Below are 23,100 nucleotides of genomic sequence, written 5' to 3'. Positions count from 1 at the left end.
TGCAACTTTGGATTTTTCTTAGCAAGATTCACCCTGACCCCCATTTTCCAGTTAGTACTGCCCCCACTTGTCCCATTTAACCTGTCTCAGTGCCAGTGGAGACAGGTTAGACAGGCGAGGGAGCTCTGGACCCACTGCCCGCGGCTGCTGCTGAATCCACAGTGTTTCTGTTCCGTTGACGGAAAACGACCACAATTGAAAATAAAGTGGAAGTAATAAAGCGATCGGAAAGAGGTGAAAAGTCATCAGTCATTGGAAAAGCGTTCGGCTATATTCGGTCAACGATTGGAACAATTTTAAAAGATAAAGTGAGAATAATGGAGCATGCGAAAGGCCCTGCCCCGATGAAAGCTACAATTATTACTAAGCAACGCAGTGGTTTAACTATTGAAATACATACATATGCACAGAAAGGTAAAATATATACTACAGTCGGCCCTCCTTATCCACAAGGGATTGGTTCCGGGACCTCCTGCAGATACCAAAAACCGTGGATGCTCAAGTCCCTTATATAAAATGGCGTAGTATTTGCATGTGTTACGATCCTGCAGCAATGATTATATAACTGAGACAGGTTTTTTTATAACAAATAAAACATTTATTAAACACTGGTAAAAAAAATCCCAAAAGTAAACAAACGACTAACTTAACCAGAAGTCGGCTGTGATATGGCAGCTCGAACAGTTCTTAAAGCGAGAAATGCGAACACAGTTCTTTAAAGTAGTATTGCAAAAGTCCAAAATGATTTGCAGTCAGTTAGGAGAAACTTTCCTTGAAATAATAAATTCTCTTTTGTGACGTTACTGCTGATCCCAGCCAAAGTATGCCTTTCCCAAAGGATTTACGATTGAAGGAAATAAAACGGCTTAAAGGCACTGACCTTTCCTTGGCGAAACCCTACATCCAACTCTTTCTGCTCTTTTAGCAAAGCAGGAGCTATCTTGGATTGCAGGTTACTAACTCCTTCTGAAAAAGCATCAAATAAGGTCGAACCTGTTTACCGCCGACAACACTAACTATCCTCGATCTTCAGCTTCCCAAACTTCGATAATTCTTCACTCTCCGACTGGACTTTAACTGGCAGTGATTTTCAGAACTGCCGGCACAACAATTCTTACAGTAGAAATTAAAACTCCACTTTTAAAACAAAACTGCGACTGTACTTCCTTAGAAGGTTGGCGTCATTCAATGTCTGCAGTGAGATGCTGAAGATGTTCTATAGGTCAGTTGTTGAGAGCGCCCTCTTCTTTGTGGTGGCGTGTTGGGGAGGAAGCATTAAGAAGAAGGACGCCTCACGTCTTAATAAGCTGATAAGGAAGGCGGGCTCTGTCGTGGGCAAAGTACTGGAGAGTTTAACATCGGTAGCTGAGCGAAGGGCGCTGAGTAGGCTACGGTCAATTATGGAAAACCCTGAACATCCTCTACATAGCACCATTCAGAGACAGAGAAGCAGTTTCAGCGACAGGTTACTGTCGATGCAATGCTCCTCAGACAGGATGAAGAGGTCAATACTCCCCAATGCCATTAGGCTTTACAATTCAACTGCCAGGACTTAAGAACTTTTTTTAAAGCTATTATTAATGCTTTTTGAGTTAGTGATTTAGATGCATATCATATTATTACTGAGTTAAGTATTGTATGTAATGAGTTTTTGCTACAACAAGTGTATGGGACATTGGAAAAAATGTTGAATTTCCCCATGGGGATGAATAAAGTATCTATCTATCTATCTATCTATCTAAAATCAAATACGCAGCAGAATGGAGTCACTGACGAATTAAGCCATGAAACTGACCTGCGTCACGGGGAGGGGATCTCCTTTTATACCCCATTGAGAAAACCATCACATGACCTCTCACTGGCAGGAAAATTACATCACTCCAACAAGACAAGACCATTACATCATGCCCAGCAGAGCCTCAATTACATCATGGTCATGTGACAATCACAGGATACCCACGGGTACGTAACACGTGTAACCTACACACATCCTCCCATACACTTTAAATCATCTCTAGATTACTTATAATACCTAATACAATGTAAATGCTATGTAAATAGTCGTTATACCGTCTTGTTTAGGGAATAGGCTGAACAAGTTAGGTCTTTATTCTTTGGAGTATAGAAGGTTGAGGGGGGACTTGATAGAGGTATTTAAAATAATGAGGGGAATAGATCGAGTTGACGTGGATAGGTTTTTTCCATTGAGAGTAGGGGAGATTCAAACAAGAGGACATGATTTGAGAGTTAAGGGGCAAAAGTTTAAGGGTAACATGAGGGGGAATTTCTTTACTCAGAGAGTGGTAGCTGTGTGGAATGAGCTTCCAGTAGAAGTGGTAGAGGCAGGTTCGGTATTGTCATTTAAAGTAAAATTGGATAGGATTATGGACAGGAAAGGAATGGAGGGTTATGGGCTGAGTGCAGGTCGGTGGGACTAGGTGAGTGTAAGCGTCAGCACAGACTAGAAGGGCCTGTTTCCGTGCTGTAATTGTTTTATGATTATATAGTTATATGGTTATATTGACATGAAAAAAAACTACATATTCCTCTTGCTCACAACATAAGCAGCGAACGAACGAGATGCGAGGTGATCAAACAACAAGTAAAACTTGTAATACCTGTACAGTAGTTGTTACACTGTCTTGTTTAGGGAATAAAGACACTTTGGAGGAGGCTCAATAATACTGAAGTCAGGAACTGTGGAGGTTGAGGGCTGAGGATCTTCAAGCGTTGAACGTTGAGACTTCAGAATTGCAGATGCTTTAGTTAGAAACGTTGTTATAGGAAGCTGTCTCCCGTGATCTTTATGTTCTTGAGGCTGTAGAGCTCTACATAGCCAGCCAGCCAACCCTTACTAGCCTTAAACTCTTTTCTCTCGCTCTCATCATCTTTCTTACTGACCTTACGGCCCACTTCAGAAAGCGACATGCCACTTTTCAAAAGATTTAATATTTCTACTTTCTCAGCGAGAGATAGCACTTTACGCTCCCTCTTAGCCTTTGAGGAATTGCTTTCACCATGTAATTGATTTTTAGGAGCCATTTCTTCACAGGAACAAAGTAGCAAATGTTTAAGTGCTTTAACTAGTCTATAGATGTTAGGTAGTTCACAATAGTTTTCACCATCCAAGCCAGCCACTTCCAATCCTGAAACGATGTAGCTACCTATGACCTTCTTTTGACCAGACAGCATAAGAGAATGCGTGTCCTTTTTGCTGTGAGGTTGAAATTGTTTATTAGGTCCTCTCCGTGTGCTGCCTGGATCTGGGAAAGCACAAGTAACCGCTGTCTTGTTACCCTTCACTGGTACAGGAACTGTGGGAAGTTTGCAATCCCTGTAAGACCATTAGATGGGCTAGGGAACGACTCACTGCCTGTCTGATTCTTTCACGACTCGTTTTGATTCGGCACCCTTTTTGTTAGAGTGAATGCTGGGATGCTTGCCACAGCACACCTTGCATGAAAGACACTTCCTGCAGTTCTTGCTGATGTGTCCTGTATACAAACAGCCAAAGCAGACAACATTTTCTTCTAGGAAGGTGATCTTCTCACTACGAGCCCTTTTCTCCAGCCGAGGGCACGTATACGTTGTGCGCTCACCCTTGCAGAACAGACAAACTCCGTTGGCTGATGAGACCATTTTCCTGCTTTTAGTTCCAGATTTGGTTTTAGCTTTACCTCTCACAGTGGCAAAGCTGGCTCCTCCTGCCTCAGAACAAAGTTGTGACGGACTTTTGTTCACAGCTTTCTGATTGCAGGTGATGCAGCATCCTGTGTATGCCCAAACACTGGGTGTGTGGCAACCTTTACTCGTCTCTCAATAAAATCAACAATGTCAGCAAAAGTGCCTTTCTTGCAGTTTACAGACCACTGTTCTCCATTTATCCCAAAGCATATCGGGCACATTCTTTATGGCTATTAACATATTGGCAGACATGTCCAGTTCACGTATGCACTGCACTTCTTTCTCCATGCAACAGCCTTTAAGAAAAGACAGTAGTCTTGAAGAGCTTTCACATCTTCAGATTTGACAGGTATCCAAGGAATGTAGGCTGATGATATTTTCTGTTCATTACCTTAGCGTTTACATATCCTTTCTTAGGGTCAACCTGCTGGCAACTTCTGACGAGTACTCTAGGGAGACCTCTAGTGTACTGTTCAAAGATACAGAGGCAGTCAACTACAGCAGTCAGTCTTGCCTTCAAGACTCTTCAAAAGCCCTAATGAATGCATGATTCTGCAATGGTTCACCATCGAAGATTTGGATCTCTCTTTTAGGCAAAGATGAGATACTTTGTTGTGCCAAGAGGTTATTTTATTTTGCTTCCTCATAATATCAATAATACTACTCTGACAAATATCACTTGAAAAGTGTTTCCACGTTGTAAGTGAGCTGTTGAATATGACATAGGCTCAGAGTGCCTCATTCATGCAGACAGACAGTGAACCGTCTGACCTACCTCTTGGGGGTAGGGTGGTCTTTTTCATGTTTCACAGACACTTGACAAGCAAATGAATCGACATTGACATCGAGCGTCTTTGTTTTCTGCTGTGTCCTATCAATATAGGATCTCAAATCAGAGAACTGTCCTGCTGAAGGACTTTCACTACTCACCACACTTGAAGCCCTTAACACATTAACTTTGGCCACCTGTGTGGCAATTTCTTCCTCCAACTTAAACTGTTCCTTCCTTTTCCATAGCTGTTCATCTTGCCCTTCCAGCGCACGTTTGTCCTTCAATAATCACTGATGTCTGATTAATGCAGCTAAACCAGCCTCTGTTTTAATGCAGGCAGAGGAGGCAGTAAGTACAGAAGATTCTCTTCCTGCAACAGAAGCTCCAGCACTGACACTTATCACACTGTTGTTCAGTTTCACATCATCTTGAGGGTCTTCTGCTATTTGTGTAGTCAAAACATGCCTTGGAATTTAAGAAATATTGTCTGATAGAAGGTGTGATATGCATACACTTGTTGCAGCAACATGATCAATAAAACAGACGTGATGCAACCATTGTTTCATATACTCTATGAATGCATTGTAATAGCGATCAATGTTTGAAAACAATTGGTTCTGTTTTTCTTGTCCGGCCTTGGGAAGTGGTAAGATTAATGTGATGATGCTTAGCAACAGCTTCGCAGAGATTAGTCAAGTCCTCAAAAAAAGATTGCATATGTAAGGCATTTTCTTTAATTTTCTTAACTTGATTGTATTAAACCTTTAATTTTGTTCACATTTGTTTCATAATCCTTTTGATTAGATTAGCCTTAGCCTTCCTCTTTTACAAGCCCCAACTTCAGGGTTGTTGGCGCCAGTTCCATGCTTTCATGTTATTTTCTCTAGTTGCATAACTCGCAATTAGTTCTTTGTTCAGCACCAGTGATATTTGATTCAATAAAGGTAGACGATAAACAAATTGTCTGCACACGCACAGCACTTAAACCAGACTGAACAAGCAGCCTTCAACTCAAATGTTGACAACCAAAACATTTCAACATGTTAGTAACTAAAGTGACAAACCTTCAGGCAAACACCACATGACTGAGCAATGGTCCCCAATGGACAGGCAGTGCTGATCATTCAAAACTGCGTTCAAACCACAAACACACAACATGAATCAACAAACTTGCTGTAAGCTGCTCCAGTTTTGCCGAGAGGTCAGAGGCAATCCTTGCCGTGAACTAGTGTTCGTTTGGTATGACTTTTTTTTGTTGCCAAAATGTAGCGGTTACTTGAAAACAGCAAGAGACCGAGCACCGGAATTGACACTGTATGATGTGCTTCCCAAATAACATATTTCCAAATCGAAAGAGGTATGCTTGATCCTTTATTATAAAACCAGCAAAGACAAATGATCTTGCAACGACGAAAAACTAACAAAACTAAATTAGCGATACAACTAGTTAATAGCAATACTAAGAGGTATAATTAGCATAACTAAACATTCTAATTAGTGCAATTAATGATCAAATAGCGTAACTGAAGTTAGCATACCAAGCATTCCAATTATCAATACAGTCGGCCCTCCTTATCCGTGGATTCCGCATGCGCGAATTCAACCAACCGCGAATCGCGAAAACCCGGAAGTGCTCTTCCAGCATTTGTTGTTCGAGCATGTACAGACTTATTTTCTTGTCATTATTCCCTAAACAATACAGTATAACAACCATTTTACATAGCATTTACATTGTATTAGGTATTATAAGTAATCTAGAGATGATTTAAAGTATACGGGAGGATGTGCGTGGGTTATCGTGCATCGGAATCGAAAAAATCAGAAGTTCACTTCCTAAGTAAGTCAGAACAGGTACATCCGGTATTATTTAGTGTCAGTTAGTCCAACGTTTGTCTTAGTATATAGTATATATTTTACCTTTCTATGCATATAAAACACTTAATGTTTCACGTATGTTTCAGTGCTGGGCTCAGGAACGGAAGTTTTTGGGACAGATCACTATCGAGTGCGCTCTCCACCGTGCCAGGTTGATGTGGAGGATCAAAAACTCAAAACCCCAAAACCTAATAATTAAACCACTGTGTTGCTTAGTAATAATTGTAATAATGGAGAGCGCCCTCTTCTTTGTGGTGGTGTGTTGGGGAGGAAGCATTAAGAAGAGGGACGCCTCACGTCTTAATAAGCTGGTAAGGAAGGCGGGCTCTGTCGTGGGCAAAGTACTGGAGAGTTTAACATCGGTAGCTGAGCGAAGGGCGCTGAGTAGGCTACGGTCAATTATGGAAAACTCTGAACATCCTCTACATAGCACCATCCAGAGACAGAGAAGCAGTTTCAGCGACAGGTTACTATCGATGCAATGCTCCACAGACAGGATGAAGAGGTCAATACTCCCCAATGCCATTAGGCTTTACAATTCAACCGCCAGGACTTAAGAACTTTTTAAAAGCTATTATTAATGCTTTTTGAGATAGTGATTTAGATGCATATCATATTCTTTACTGAGTTAAGTATTGTATGTAATTAGTTTTGCTACAACAAGTGTATGGGACATTGGAAAAAAGTTGAATTTCCCCATGGGGATGAATAAAGTATCTATCTATCTTCATCGGGGCAGGGCCTTTCTCACGTTATCCTTTAAAATTGTTCCGATCGTTGACCGATGTAGCCTAACACTTTTCCAATGACCGATGGCGTTTCACCTCTTTCCAATCGCTTTATTATTTCCACTTTATTTTCAATCATGATTATTTTCGTGAACAGAAACACTGCACATTCAGAGCTTTGGCACCGGGTCCTAATGTCCACCGCTCTGAGACAAGTTAAATAAGGTCTGGGGTTCTGCTGGGTCCTAAGGTCCACTGTATTGAGACAGGTTGAATAAGGGACTTGAGCATTCGTGAATTTTGGTATTCGCGAGGGGTCCCGGAACCAATCCCTCGCGGATAAGGAGGGCCGACTGTATAGTGAAGTTAGCAGTCAACAGAAAGTATCATTCCCAGTTGCCACTAACTCTCAACTAGATTAAATTCAACTAAAAAAGTGTGAATATGTAACTATACTCATTTGCTTCTACCAAGCCCCAACACACATGACAGAAACAATAATAAGTGCGTCACAAAATACAATACAGACAATTCAGACATCCCACCCTGCGAAAGGTCATTTCAGGGAGGTAGCACCACCACCCCGCCCCCCCCGCAACCCCATTTCCCCCATCCCCCTGTCGACCTCCAAGGGTGTATGTATACAGGGCATTTGATTATGAAAGAACACAACAACTTATTTGATCACATATTGAAACTAGTTACCCACGCATATATATCACAATTTATACACGATTCCCACGGACAGAAAATTTATACAAAGAGATTCTGCAGATGCTGTAAATCTTGAGCAACACACACAAAATAATGGAGGAACTCAGTGGGTCAGGCAGCACAACCCCCACCCCTTCTCTTCTCCTTTCCCACCTTTATGGTATGCCCCTCACCCCTCTCTGGTTCCCCATCTCCTTCCCTTTACTCCACTGTCCTCTCCTATCAGATTCTTTGTCCCTCAGCCCTCTACCTCTTCCACCAATATCATCTCTCAGCTTTTCATTCCTCTCTCACCCACCTTCTTATTTTGATCTACCCCTTCCTTTCCACTTCTGATGAAAGGTCTCTGCCCAAAATGTCTCTGTTTATTTCCCTGCATAGGTGCTGCCTGACCTGCTGAATTCCTCCAGCATTCGTGTGTATTTCTCTAATAAGATGCTCTGGCCTGAAACTAGATGGGCTATCAGATATACGTAACTATGTTATGCCATAGGAAAGAAGAAACCTTCAGACTTTCATTCACACAATATTGACGTGATGATGTATGAATATTGGGAACAGGTGTTTGCGTTTGGCTTAGAGCAAAGAAAAAATGGACATAAGTACCTCTAGAAGTTTTGGAGTGTGGAGAAGATGGTGTATTGTCACTGCCAGAATCTTCTGATTCAACGCCTGGCGAATGTAATAGCGGCCCCTGCCTTGTGCCGTCAGTGTCTTTTTACAGGTAATAGCTTTCTCTACGGCCCAAGAGAGTTGAGTCAATCTGGGAAAGGAGCAATCAATAAATTACTACCGCTTATCCACAAATACAACTCAGGCCTGGTGTATGGTTAAATTCAAATATTGCTGTGTACACAAATACTGCCCTGACACCTGCTTCTCATTAACATGCTTTGTGTTATTTGCATTGTTACCGCAAATGAAATTCAGCCCAGAAAGCAAAGGTTCTCCATTTTTGTTTCAATTCTATTAACAAATTAATTGTTGAACATCGTCAAAGCAACAGCCCAGTTTATATGCATGTGGAGACTCATTCCTTCAGATATCTTATTGTAATGGATTAATTGTTAATTATGTCCTTCCTCCTTTTAATTCCTTCCCTATACTGATCTGATATGAAGTCATGCCCCTAACCATGAAGACGCTTATCTTGTTCACTGAGGTCCTGCTTTCTTCTGGTACGAAGTCAGCAACAACTTAGCATGGAAATACACCTAAACTAAAAACCTTCCAAATTCCTCTCCTCAAACATTTGGGCTTGGTGTGTAAATACCGTAATCTCATTGGCTACTCATACAGCAGTCCAGCATTGTAGTACAACTAGCTAGGGAGTTGCCTACACTGACATTTGACCTCACCAAGGATTACAGCACTAAATCAGACCCTTCAGCCCACTGCATTCAGTGCCATCCCAGGGGTGCGTGTGTGTCTACAGCAAATGATCAGCTAAATGCTGCTTTAACATTGTGAGGATACCTACCTCTGTTGCCCACAGATTTTAAACATCTTCTGGAACTTGTGCCATTTGATTGTAAACATCTCTGCTAAGGGGAACAGTTTCTCAATATATTCTCTATCAACATTGCACATAATTAAACTATTCCTCTTTCCACAAACGCTGACTGACCTGCTGATCTAGCCATACAATAATGGACCTTCATGAGGCATGGGGGGGGCCATCCGCATTGAAAGAGTCCTTCATCACAATGTGTTACCAACATGTATCATATAACCATAACAGCACGGAAACAGGCCATTATGAACAGGAGATTCTGCAGATGCTGGAAATCCAGAGCCAAGACCCTTCATCAGGACTGGCTGCTTCATTATGATCAGGCCAGATAATCAGACCCACTGAAAGATTTGCAAACATGGTCCACATGAATTGCCAAGCAGATGACCCATTTCAAATTCCTCCATCACAGAACCTTAATGGATCCATCCAGGGGTGAGGAAAGGGAAGGGAGATTAATTATCAGGGCATGGATGCCAGAAGTTAGGACTAACTTGGTGGAAACTGTAGTTGGCATGGACTGATTGAGCTGAAGGGTTTGTATCTGTGCTGCATTGCTCTACGACTCTAATGTTAGACTCCTGTAGTCTCAAACCAAGCCATGCTCATATAGTTACAAAAGCCTTTACACAATAATGTGGAGAACTACCCAGGTACCCATTTTATTTTAAACTGATTGGGGAAAAGAGGCTAGACTGTGCAGGCACGTGATGTAGCGTGCCAAAGGTTTATAAAACAGACCACCATGTACACCACCATATACAGTGAACAGGCAGAGGCCAGGGTAGGTTCCAGTAAGTTGTTTTGTTTGTTTAGAGTAGAGAGAATGCCAGGCAGGATGTTGGAATGCCCCTCTTGCAGGATGTGGCAAGTCAGGGAGACCTCTGGTGTCCCTGACAATGACACCTGCAAGAAGTGCATCCAGCTGCAGCTCCTAACAAACTGCGTTAGGGAACTGGAGCAGGAGCTGGATGACCTCCGGATCATTCGGGAGAATGAGAAGTTTATAGATAGTAGTTTCAGGGAGGCAGTTATGCCAAAGGAGCAGGGCACAGGTAATTGGGTTATCGTCAGGTGAGGGAAGAGGAAAGAGCAGGTAGAGCAGGGCTCCCCTGTGGCCATTCCCCTCAACAAGTATACCGATTTGGATGACTCACCTGGGACAAGATGCTGCAGCCGGATCTCTGGCACTGAGTCTGGTTCTGCAGTGCAGAAGGGAGGGGGGAAGAAGAGGCGAGCGGTAGTGATAGAGGACTCTATAGTCAGGGGTACAGACAGGAGGCTCTGTGGTCGTGACAGAGATTCCCGGATGGTTTGTTGCCTCCCGGGAGCCAGGGTCAGGGATGTCTCTGATTGCATGCACAGCATTCTGAAATGGGATGGTGAGCAGCCAGATGTCATGGTACACATCACCATGTACCAATGTACTATGTACCAATGACATAGGAAGAAAGCGTGAATATAGAGAGCTTGGTAGGAAGTTAAAAAGCAGGACCTCGAGGGTGGTCATCTCAGGATTTCTACCTGCGCCATGTGCCAGTGAGGGTAAGAGTAGGATGCTCTGGAGGATGAACACGAAGCTGAGGAACTGGTGTTGGGGGCAGAGTTTCATATTTCAGGATCACTGGGACCTCTTCTGGGGCAGATGGGACCTGTACCAGAGAGACGGGTTACACCTGAACTACAGGGGGACCAATATCCTTGCAGGGAGGTTTGTTAGTGCTATTGGGGGGTGGGGGGTTTAAACTAGATTTGCAGGGGGATGAGAACCAGAGTGACAGAGTAGATAGTGGAGCTGGGGTGAAAATAAATGATGTTAACATTTCATGCAAAGTCACAAACAGAAGGGTTGTGTGTGGTGGTAATAATTTTCTGAGGTGTGTCTATTTCAATGCGAGGAGTATTGTGGGGAAGGCTGACGAGCTGAGGGTGTGGATTGACACGTGGAATTATGACATGGTAGCCATTAGTGAAACTTGGCTACAGGAGGGGCAGGACTGGCAGCTTAATGTACCTGGGTTTCAATGTTTCAGATGTCATAGAGGCAGAGGGATGAAGGGTGTGGGGGTGGCATTGTGAGTCAGGGAAAATGTTACAGCAGTGCTCAGGCAGGACAGATTAGAGGGCTCGTCTACCGAGGCCATATGGGTGGAGCTGAGAAACAGGAAAGGTATGACCACATTAATGGGGTTGTATTATAGACCACCCAATAGTCAGTGAGAATTGGAGGAGCAAATCTGCAGAGAGATAGCAGACAACTGCAGGAAACATAAAGTTGTGATTGTAGGGGATTTTAATTTTCCACATATTGCTTGGGATTCCCATACTGTTAAAGGTCTAGACGGGTTAGAGTTTGTAAAATGTGTCCAGGAAAGTTTTCTAAATCAATATATAGAGGTACCAACTAGAGAGGATGCAATATTAGATCTCCTGTTAGGAAATGAGTTAAGACGGGTGACGGAAGTGTGTGTAGGGGAACACTTTGGTTCCAGTAGTCATAACACCATTAGTTTCAACTTGATCATGGATAAAGATAGATCTGGTCCTCGGGTTGAGGTTCTAAACTGGAAAAAGGTCAAATTTGAAGAAATTAGAAAGGATCTAAAAAGCGTGGACTCCGCCTCCCAGTTACAGACACGTAAGACACAGTTGCTTCTTGTCCGCCTTTAATCTCTCCCTTTTCCAACATAAACTTTGAAATTTCAACTTTATTCGGATCTGTAGAATAACAGTTATAATTACGGCTACTCTCAGAAGCGCCAAAAGAAATCCGGACCCGGTCAATGGAAAGCCCAAGAAAGCTGACGAATTCTCGGATGAACCCCCCTGGGTAAAGAGACTAGAATCTCAAATCAGCAATATCAGCATTGAGATAACTCAACTAAAAGAGAAATTCGAAGGAAAAGTTGGCTCTTTGAGCCTGGATCTAAGAAGTTAGTCAAAATGCTGCAGACCTTTCTTCTCGTTTGGAAAAAGCCCAACAACAGATCGTTGATCTCGAAGCTCAATCACGTCGGAATAATATTCAAATTGTTGGATTAAAAGAGTAATCAGAATCAGCCGACACACTGGATTATTTCGCAAAAATGTTTCAGTCTTTATTTCCGAAGGTTTGTTTACAGTCTTCAGATATTGAAATGGCTCACAGAAATGGCACTTTAAAATTTTTGGATCAAGATAAAAACAGATATATTGTTGTGCATTTTCTCCGTTTCAGAGACAAAGACCGTATTATTAAGCTTGCGAGAGAAAAAAGACTGTTTCAGTAACAGAATTCAGACATTCATTTTTTTGAAGATTTGCCATGTGAAATTGTTAAGAACCGTGCTGGATTTGCATCTGTTATGAATCAGCATATGAAAAAAAGCTTTTTCCATTGCTTCAGCATGCAGCGAAATTAAAGCTTTTTGTCAAAAGGTCTGGCTTTCATATTTTTGATGATCCAGTCGAAGCATTGGGTTTTATTAATTCTTTATCTGACGCATCCGACGACGAATCTGAAGTTCGAATGATTTATAATGGCTTGATTGTCTCGCGGTGTAAAGAGTGATGAGATTAGAAGATCTGATGGTTACAGAAGTCTTTACCTTAAAATACATTTTTATCTCTGAAAAAGACTGGTTTGGATGGCTTCAATTTCAGAAGACATAGAGGGAGAACTGTAACAAGTTTGAACCATTTAGAATTTTTTTCTGCAGCATTGAAATGAATTGTTTTTTTTGTTTCATATGCTTTTGTAAAGATTTTTTAAAGTAATTATTTGGATTTCTTTATGTTTTAAAGATAGACCGGACAATTTAAAGATGGCGATTGTTTTTCTTCTGTGCAAATATTTCAAGAATTGTTTTGGATGTGTTTTTCTTCCCTTATCTAATGTTATGAAGGTTACTTTCAATTGAAGGTCATTTTGTTTTACAAGAAAAGCACTTTCCTTCCAAGTTAATTATATTGAGATATATGTCAACTGTAATGAGTTTTATGTTCGGTAGAGGGAGACAGAGATGACTTTTTTCTTTCTTTTTTTACTTAGGTAGGCGGAGTTTGTATTTGCATCTATGCTTTTCTTGGTGCTTGCATCGATCGATATCGACTTGCTTCTGGGCTTTGTAGTTTGGGTGGGATTTTTTTTCTTTTTTTCCCCCATTATGGAATCCCAGAGCATACGCCAATTATTTTTATTATTGTTCATCTCTGCCATTTTCGACTACCCTATCCTGACATGCGTCTAACTATTCTTTTTAGATACAAAGTTCCATGATGATATCTAAACAGTTAAATGTTTTAACTTGGAATGTTCACGGTTGGAACCATCCTATTAAGCGTAAGAAAACATTTAAAGTTATTAACCAATTCCAGCCTAGTATAATCTCTGCTCAAGAGACGCATATCAGGTTATGTGATAAAAATCGATTTTTTAAATTTTGGTAGGGTCCTCAGTTTCATGCAAACTCCCAGAGTAAAACTAGAGGTGTCTCTATTTTTATTGATTCCAATATTCCTTTTAATCAGGAGGATATTATAGTTGATATTAATGGTAGATTTTTGATTGTTAAAGAAATAATTTGTAATAGGTAAATGATTTTGGTTAATATTTATGGACCAAATGTTGATGATCCCTCATTTTTTAAAACTGTTTTTGCTCTATTACCTGATTTAAATGAATATATGTTATTAATGGGTGGTGATCTTAATCCTTGTTTAAATCCTTTAATGGATAAGTCATCATCCAAATATCAACTCCCTAATCATTCTGCATCACTTATTAATTCCTTTTTAATTGATTACGGTTTAATTGAGATCTGGAGGCATATGCACCCTAGTGATAGAGAATACTCTTTTTTTCTCACATGTTCATAATAAATATTCGAGAATCGACTATTTTATAGTTGACCTTTGACTTTTATTCAATGTTCAGAAATGTGAGTATGATGCGATTGCTATCTCTGATCATGCTCCTTGAAATTTAATATTTGAACTGAAAGATGTTGCTTTTACTAGACCATTTTGGCATTTTCTAGAACATTTATTACAAAGTTCAGAATTTGTTGAGTTTATCAAAGCTCAGTTTCTCTTTAATAATATAGGAAACATCTCTAAGTTAGTAATTTGGGATACATTAAAAGCTTATCTACACGGTCAAATTATTTCGTCTATAGCTAAACTGAAGAAACAAACAAGAATGGAACTAGATAAAATCTCTAAACAAATTAAAGAATTAGATAACATCAATGCAATCTCTCCAAATGTTTCATTTAAAAGAGTAGAATTACAATCACAGTATAATTTATTACTAACATATCCTATTGAAGGATATTTACTTAAATTGAAAAGTCAATTTTATATTTTGGGGGATAAAAATAATAAGCTCTAAGCTTCTCAATTAAGAGCAGCTAGAGCTAAAAGATGAATCTTAAAGATTCGTAAAAATAATGGAGATATAGCAAGTAATCATGAGGACATTAATAATACTTTTCAAGATTTTTATTCTGATCTTTATAGATCTCAATTTCCTGCAGATTCCTCCCAAATGAAGGCTTTTTTACATAAGATTAAATGTCCACAAATTTCTGTTGAAGATCAACAGATGCTTGATGCTCCAATTACTGAGCATGAAATTCAGAAAGCTATTTTATCAATGCAATCAGGTAAAGCTCCTGGACTTGATGGTTATTCAGTGGGACTTTACAAAAAATTTGAAAGATTACTTTCTCTGTATCTTTTGGAAATATTTCATGAATCCTTTGAGAAGGGTAATTTACCTTCTTTTTAGGAAGCATCTATTTCTTTAGTTCTTAAAAAAGATGAAGATTCTGTTGAATGTTCATCATATAGACCTATTTCACTATTAAATGTGAATGCAAAAATTCTCTCTAAAATAATGGCTAATCGCTTGGAAAATATTTTAATTAAAATTATTTCTATGGATCAAACGGGCTTTATTAAAGGTCGTTATTCTTTCTCTAACATTCGGAGATTGATGAACATTATATATTCATCATTATCTAAGCAACCTCAATGTGTTATCTCTCTAAATGCAGAAAAGGCATTTGATAGAGTTGAGTGGCTATATTTGTTTAAAGCATTAAAAAAAAATTTGGTTTTGGTAATAATTTCAATAGATGGATTCAAATGATTTATAAGAATCCTACTGCCACAGTCATTACTAATAACTGCAGGTCTTCTTTTTTCTCACTTTCTCATGGCACTAGACAGGGATGTCCATCTAGTCCTTTATTATTTAATCTTGTATTGGAGCCTTTAGCTATAACACTACGTGAAGCTAAAAATATTCATGGTATCTCTATGAATGGAACCATACATAAAATTTCTCTTTATGCAGATGATCTTTTGATTTTTATTTCGAATCTTGAGGAATCAATTCCTAATCTTTTGGAAACACTTAAAGATTTTGGTAAATTTTCAGGATATAAACTTAACTTGAATAAAAGTGAATTGTTTTCATTAAATGTCCCTGTTAGTATATATAATGATATTCCTTTTAGAATACATTTAGATATTTAGGTATTACAATTACTAAAAAAAAAGATCTCTATAAAGCGAATATAGTTCCTTTAATGGACTCCATGAAACAACTATTTTCTAGATGGAATCCACTTACTTTTTCTTTAATAGGTCGTATTCATGCTGTGAAAATGATGATTTTACCTAGATTTTTATATATTTTCCAAACTATACCTATCTTTTTAACTAAAAAATTTTTTGTTCAAATTGACTCTCGTATTTCTTCCTTTATTTGGAACGATAAGAGACCAAGAATTAACAAGTATCATTTACAAAAACCCAAAAAAGATGGTGGACTTACACTTCCTAATTTAAGACTGTATTATTGGGCTGTAAATATTAGACAATTATGTTTTTGGTTATACTGGCTCAATAAGATCCAAAAACCACTTTGGGTTGATTTGGAATTAAAAGCTGTTAAAACAATTTCATTTAACTTCAATATTAGGAGCTCCATTACCTTTACAGCTCTCTAAAATTCAAAATTTAAATTTTTACCTGGTTATTAAACAATCTTTATGGATTTGGATTCAGTTTCGTAATTTTAAAAATTTTAAACAATTTAAGTTATCTAGTTTTTTATATCGAAACTTTTCATTTAAACCTTCAATAACTGACCCCATTTTTCTCCTATGGAAAAATAAAGGAATCTGTTTTTTTTACAGATTTATTTTATAATGGTCGACTGATGACTTTTGAAGAGTTAATTAATAAATTTTCGCTTGCTCATACACATTTTTGCAATATTTTCAGGTTAGACATTTTTTACAACAATATTTACCTGTTTCCATATTTACAAGAATCTGATTTGTTGGATACCATTTTGAAGTTGAATCCCTTGGTGAAAGGTTCCATTGGCAGAATTTATAATTTACTCTTTTTAAAATAAATTTTTTAAATTGAATTTTCAAATGGTTACAGAAGGAAAAAAAATTATCAACCCTTCCTCCCTCCCCTTAACCCCTCCCCCCTAACATATCCCTGTAGAAAGAGAAAAAAAGAGGAAAAAAAAGAAAGAAAGAATGCCTGGATATGATTTACTCTTGTTACAAAAAGAGAACCTATCACTAAAGATTAAACAAGATTGGGAGAGAGAACTTAATATGGCTTTTACTAATGAAGATTGGCTTCGAGTTTTGAAAAATGTAAATTCTTCTTCGATATGCGCCAATCACTGTCTAATTCAATTTAAAACTGTCTATCACTATTATTTAACAAAGAAGAGACTATCTAAAATATTTCCTAGTATAGACAACTACTGCGATAGATGTAAAACGGAAGTAGCTACTTTGTCACATATGTTCTGGTCATGTTCTTCATTAAAACTGTTTTGGAAATCTTTATTTTCTACAATTTCTAAAGCTCTGAAAATTAATTTACAACCTAATAGATTAACTGTTCTATTTGGAATAGTTCTGCATCATATTCAGGGTATCTCATCTTCAGATCAACATGTAATTGCATTTGTTACATTGTTGGCAAGAAGGGCTATTTTATTAAAATGGAAAGGTAACTCTTCCCCTACATTAATTGAATGGTTTTCTCAAGTAATGTTATGTCTCAGCTTGGAAAAAATTAGAAGTAGAACTTTTGAACCTCGATTTGATTTTGAGAGAAGATGGGGTTCTTTTGCCAAATATTACCATTTAATTTGAATTATTCTATATGGTTTCCTTCCAATTTTATTATCTTTAAAAAAAATGTGAACTGGCGGTTGGTAATTTTTTTTCTATATATCTAGATGATGGTTAAACGTATTGCTGCTGGGGGTTGATTCCTAATGGGGTTTTTTTTTTGTAGTTAATGGGGGTTTTTTTCTCAGTTAGATGGGGTTCTTTTTTCCCTTCTTTTTTCTATATAATTTTTTTTCATTTTTATATATTATTAGTTATTTTTTCTTCAGCTCTATTAATTGTATCTTATTTATAACAGAACTCTGCATCTGATCTCCTGGTAGACCGCATACTTCTTCCATCAATTTTGTACAAACCAGAAGTAAAACTTGGTGCATCTACAGGTTAAGCCAATGTCTCCCTGAACTCTATTTCAAAAGAGTTAACTTTTGGAATTTCACATGAGCAGTGGTCACTTCTTTCATGAATCAAAGTGTGCCTTTACCTTCCTAATGTATCTTTCACAGGCACTAAAGTGGGGCTAAACTTGGCACAGGTAAGTGATGAACAACTCTCTTTGCTGATACATTATTTACCTTAATTACTGCATGTAGTAGCAACTTCCAATATAATGATTACGTGTTTAATCGTACAGAAGACAAATAGCATTTTTTTTAAAGGGTAAAAATTATTTGTTTGAATTTTGCTAACAGCTTGCCAGGAGTCCAAGGATAGGAGTATCACTGCTCTTGCTTTGCCACTGGATTCACCAATGAGGCCAGGACATTTAGCAACTTAGAGCCAACAGGCCAGATCAACTGTATCTGCAGCTCAGCTTCACTGGTTTGCTCTCACTTGAGGGGAGCCAACAAAGACTTACTGTACATTCCCAAACCAAAAGCCGTGGATGAACCAGGAGGAAGGCCAGATCTGTGACATTCAAGTCTGGTGACCCAGGCCTGTACCAGAAAACCAGATATGATTTGCGGAAGGCTATTTCAGGTGCGAAGAGACAGTTTTGAAAAAGGTTGGAGGTGACATTGGATGCACAACGACTCTGGCAGGGTTTGCAACACATTACTTCCTACAAAGTGAAACCCAACAGCATGAATGGCAGTGATGCTTCACTACCAGATGAACTCAACTCCTTCTACGCCCGTTTCGAAAGGGAGAATACAACTACAACTGTGAAGGTCCCTCATGACCCTGTGATCTCTGCCTCAGAGCTGATGTTAGGCTGTCTTTACAGAGAGTGAACTTGCAAGGTGGAAGGTCCCGATGGAGTACCTGGTAAGGCTCTGAAAACCTGAGCCAACCAACTGCAGGGAGTATTCAAGGACATTTTCAATCTCTCACTGCTACAGGCGTAAGTTCCCACTGGCTTCAATAAGGGAACAATTTATACCAGTGCCGAAGAAGAATAATTCGAGCTGTCTTAATGACTATCGCCCGGTAGCACTCACATCGGCTGTATAACTCATCTTCTACCTGAGGCCACGAACGTATCAATCACCCCTCGTCGAAGTTCTTTCAGCACATCAGATCGATCTTGCATTTTCAGAGCAATCCTGTCAGTCTCATTCCCCCACTTATTTCCTGTAATTATTTTTGCCCTGTTGCCCTCAGATATGTCCATCAGCTCCACTAGGGGAAGTTTACCAGCAGACCTTTAGGATGTTGGAGGAAACCAGAGCAGCAGAGGAAGTCACAGGGAGTACACTGTCAAGGTCAGGGTCGGACCTGGGTCACTAGAGTTGTGAAACTCTGCCGCACCCCCGTAATCAGTGATACACAAAACAACTGTCAATTAAAATGCAGCACTCAGTGAATTAAAGGAATGAAATGTAAACACAACAAACTGGACTTTTTAATGAAGGTTGTCAGAGTCAGAATCAGGCTTATTATCACCGGCATGAGTCGTGAAATTTGTTAACTTAGCAGCAGCCGTTGAATGCAATACGTAATATAGGAAAAATAATAATAATTAATAAATCAATTAGAGTATACATATATTGAATAGATTAAAAATTGTGCAAAAACAGAAATAATGTGATTGATAAGTTTGTGGCCTAAGGTAGAAGGAGACGAGTTATACAGCTCTCGTTACATGCACATGCACTTCAATTCTTTGAGTGATTATGCAGAAAGTTTGAAGTTAATAACTCATCTCCTTCTACCTTAGGCCACGAACTTATCCGTCACCCCTGATGAGTTATTAACTTCAAACAAACAATCAACCAAAGTCCAATAACCCAGTATAGTATAAGTAAGTGAAATTTATTGATTTATTGAGATACAGCCTGGAATAGGCCCCTCTGGTCCTTCAAACCACAATGTTCAGCAACCCACCAATTTAACGCTAGCCCAATCATGGAACAATTTACAATGACCAATTAACCTACCAATCAGTACGTCTTTGGACTGTGGGAGGAAACCAGAGCACCCGGAGGAAACCCACACGGTCACGGGGAGAACGTACAAACTTACAGGGAGCTTTGGGAATTGAACCTGTAAAGCATTCTGCTAACATCCCACACCAAATGGTAGTTGTAGATCCAGCAGCAACACTCAAAAGGGAATTAAAAAGTCACAAGGTTTGAGGGAGAAATGGACAATAGATACCAATTGACAGCACTTTCAACAGGATAGGGCAACTGGCCTTCTTCTCCACAGCAAAGTTGGGTGAATGTATGCTACCTGTGACAGTGATCCTGTTGTGGAAGTTGCTCCATCCAGTGCCAGTAGTCTCTTCTCCATAGCCCCAAGACTGGTTCTGCAACAAAACAGTAACACCACCACACAGGAGTTAAATTTACTCTTATTTACCTCTTTCCTCCTCAAATTTTCATTCTGCTACTGCAATTTTTATCCAATTGACCTTTTGAATTACCAGATCTCATACTAAACAATCTCTAAAATAAGAGAATCATACGTAATCACAATAATGCAAGAGCAACACATCAGGTAATTAACAAAACAGTCTTATAGATTGTTTTTGGATTAGAAACTTGGGGTGCCAGAGGGATCAGCACTAGGGCCTCAATCACTTACAATCTATTTTAAATACTTGGATAAAAGAGCCAAGGCAAACGCTGACCGCACAAAGGTGGAAAACAAATTGTGAAGAGAAAAGGAGATACAGAATGTTGACACGGCTGGGCAAAAATTTTACATTTTTGGTTGGGTATCTGAACTCATCCTCCTAGGAGGAATATAGAATACACCCTATCCTCGTTATATGCGGAGGATACGTTCCTCACGGTCAACGCATAATGTGGATAATTATTTAAATGGAGAAAATAGGGCTGTGTTCCCAAGGGCTTCCTGAGTGTGTTTTATCTGTAATTTATTCACATTTTCAGACCAATACCACACAAAAGCAGTACCACAAGGCATTTGTATTATATTTCATCAATTTAAGGTAATATTCAAAGTAATAAATCATAGAAAGCTAACATACTAGGGTGTACAGTACTCACAAGCAGTGGCAGGTGTGTTCGCTCCGGGAGATGAGTGGTTGTTGTGGTGTCGGGCAGCTTTACATGGATGGTTGTGGTCGTCAGGATCATCAAGCACAGCAAAGAGTGAAGGAAGACTCACAGAACTCTTAGAACTGCGGGCAGCAGGAGATGACAAAGGTCAAGAAGAAAAGGAAAGCTTACAAAAGGTTCAGAGAGCTAGGTAATGTTAGAGACCTGGAAGATTATAAGGCTAACAGGAAGGAGCTTATGAATGAAATTAGGAGAGACAGAAGGAGCCGTGAGAAGGCCTTGGTGGGCAAGTTTAAGGAAAACCCCAAGGCTTTCTACAAGTATGTGAAGAGCAAGAGGTTAAGACGTGAAAGAATAGGACCTATCAAGTGTGACAGTGGGAAAGTGTGTATGGAACCGGAGGAAATAGCAGAGGTACTTTGCTTCAGTATTCACTATGGAAAAGGATCTTGGTAACTGTAGTGATGACTTGCAGCAGACTGAAAAGCTTGAGCATGTAGATATTAAGAAAGAGGATGTGCTGAAGCCTTTGGAAAGCATCAAGTTAGATAAGTTGCCAGGACCGGATGAAATGTACCCCAGGTTACTATGGGAGGTGAGGGAGGGGATCGCTGAGCTACTGGCGATGATCTTTGCATCATCAGTGGGGATGTGAGAGGTTCCACAGGAATGGAGGGTTGCAGATGTTGTTCCATTATTCAAAAAAGGGGGTAGAGATAGCCCAGGATATTACAGACCAGTGAGTCTTACCTCAGTAGTTGGTAATTTGATGGAAAAGATCCTGAGAGGCAGGATTTATGAACATTTGGAGAGGTATAATATGATTAGGAATTGTCAGCATGGCTTGGCAGGTCGTGCTCAAGTTCAGTCAGGTTGTATGGTGATCATGAGTGAACAGCCCTTCTCAAATCCAGCCACAAATTCTCAATTGGATCGAGGTCTAGACTCTGACTTGCCCACTCCAGGACATTAACTTTGCTGTTTTTAAGCCATTCGTGTGTAGCTTTGGGTTTATGCTTGGGGTCACCGTCCTGCTGGAAAGCAAGTCTTCTCCCAGTCATAATTCTCTTGCAGACTCCATCAGATTTCCCTGTATTTTGCTACATTCACTTTACCCTCCACCTTCACAGGTCTTCCACGGCCTGCAGCGGTGAAGCACCCCCACAGCTTGATGCAGCCACCACAAAGGTAAGGATGGTGTGTTTTTGATGATGCAGAGTGTTTGGCTTACACTATAGTGTTTAGTCTGATGGCTAAAAATCTCAATTTTGGTTTCATCAGACCAGAGCACCTTCTTCCAGCTGACTTCAGAGTTTCCCACGTGCCTTCTGGCAAACTCTAGCTGAGACTTCATGTGAGTTTTTTTTCCAACAGTTATTTTCTCTTTGCCACTCTCCCATAAAGCTACGACTAGTAAAGTACCCAAGTAACAGTTGTTGTATGCGCAGTCTCTCCTATCTCAGCCACTGAAGGTTGTAACTCCTCCAGAGTTGGTGGCCTCCCTCACTGGTCCCCTTCTTGCACAGTCACTCAGTTTTTGAGGATGGCCTACTCCAGGCATATTTACAGCTGTGCCAAATTCTTTCAATTTCTTGATGATTGACTAACTGTACTCCAAGGGATATTCAATGACTTGGAAATTCTCTTGTATACATCTCTTGACTTGTGCTTTTTAATAACCTTTTCGCAAAGTTACTTGGAGAGATCTTTTGTCTTCATGGTGTAGTTTTTACCAGGATACTGACTCACCAGCAATTGGACCTTCCAGATACAGGTGTAGTTTTACAACAATCAATTGAAACACCTTGACTGCACACGGTGATCTCCATTTAACTAATTATGTGACTTGTAAAACCAATTGGCTGCACCAGTGATGTTTTGGTGTGTCAGATTAAAGGGACAATCAATTATTTTGTTTTATATTTGTAATTAATTTAGATCACTTTGTAGAGATCTGTTTTCACTTTGACATGAAAGAGTCTTTTTCTGTTGATCAGTGTCAGAAAAGCCAAATTAAATCCACTGTGGTGCAATGTTGTAAAACAATAAAACATGAAAACTTCCAAGGGGGTGGTGAATACATTTTCTAGGCACTGTATATACAAGATTAGTCAAATATTATTTAAATATTAGATACTCAACTTTTGAACTCAATGTCATAGCGTCAGTACAGGCTCTTTGTACTGTC

General features: G+C 39.5%; 1 protein-coding gene across 5 annotated transcripts in view; it reads right to left on the bottom strand.

Annotated features, from left to right (window-relative positions):
* LOC140714985 (uncharacterized) overlaps positions 1 to 23,100 on the bottom strand; it is a 129,498-nt gene that overhangs the window by 68,437 nt on the left and 37,961 nt on the right. For all 5 annotated transcript variants that reach the window (XM_073026719.1, XM_073026722.1, XM_073026720.1 and 2 more), the window contains exons 3-4: positions 20,119 to 20,194; positions 8,380 to 8,536 (exon numbers count right to left, since the gene is read on the bottom strand). In XM_073026719.1, the coding sequence (XP_072882820.1) occupies positions 8,380 to 8,536; positions 20,119 to 20,194 (233 nt within the window). The remainder of the gene's footprint in view (positions 1 to 8,379; positions 8,537 to 20,118; positions 20,195 to 23,100) is intronic.

The sequence above is a fragment of the Hemitrygon akajei genome, chromosome 22 (genome assembly GCF_048418815.1).
Source record: "Hemitrygon akajei chromosome 22, sHemAka1.3, whole genome shotgun sequence".
Taxonomy (NCBI): Eukaryota; Metazoa; Chordata; class Chondrichthyes; order Myliobatiformes; family Dasyatidae; genus Hemitrygon; species Hemitrygon akajei.
This window is presented reverse-complemented; position numbering and strand designations above follow the sequence as displayed.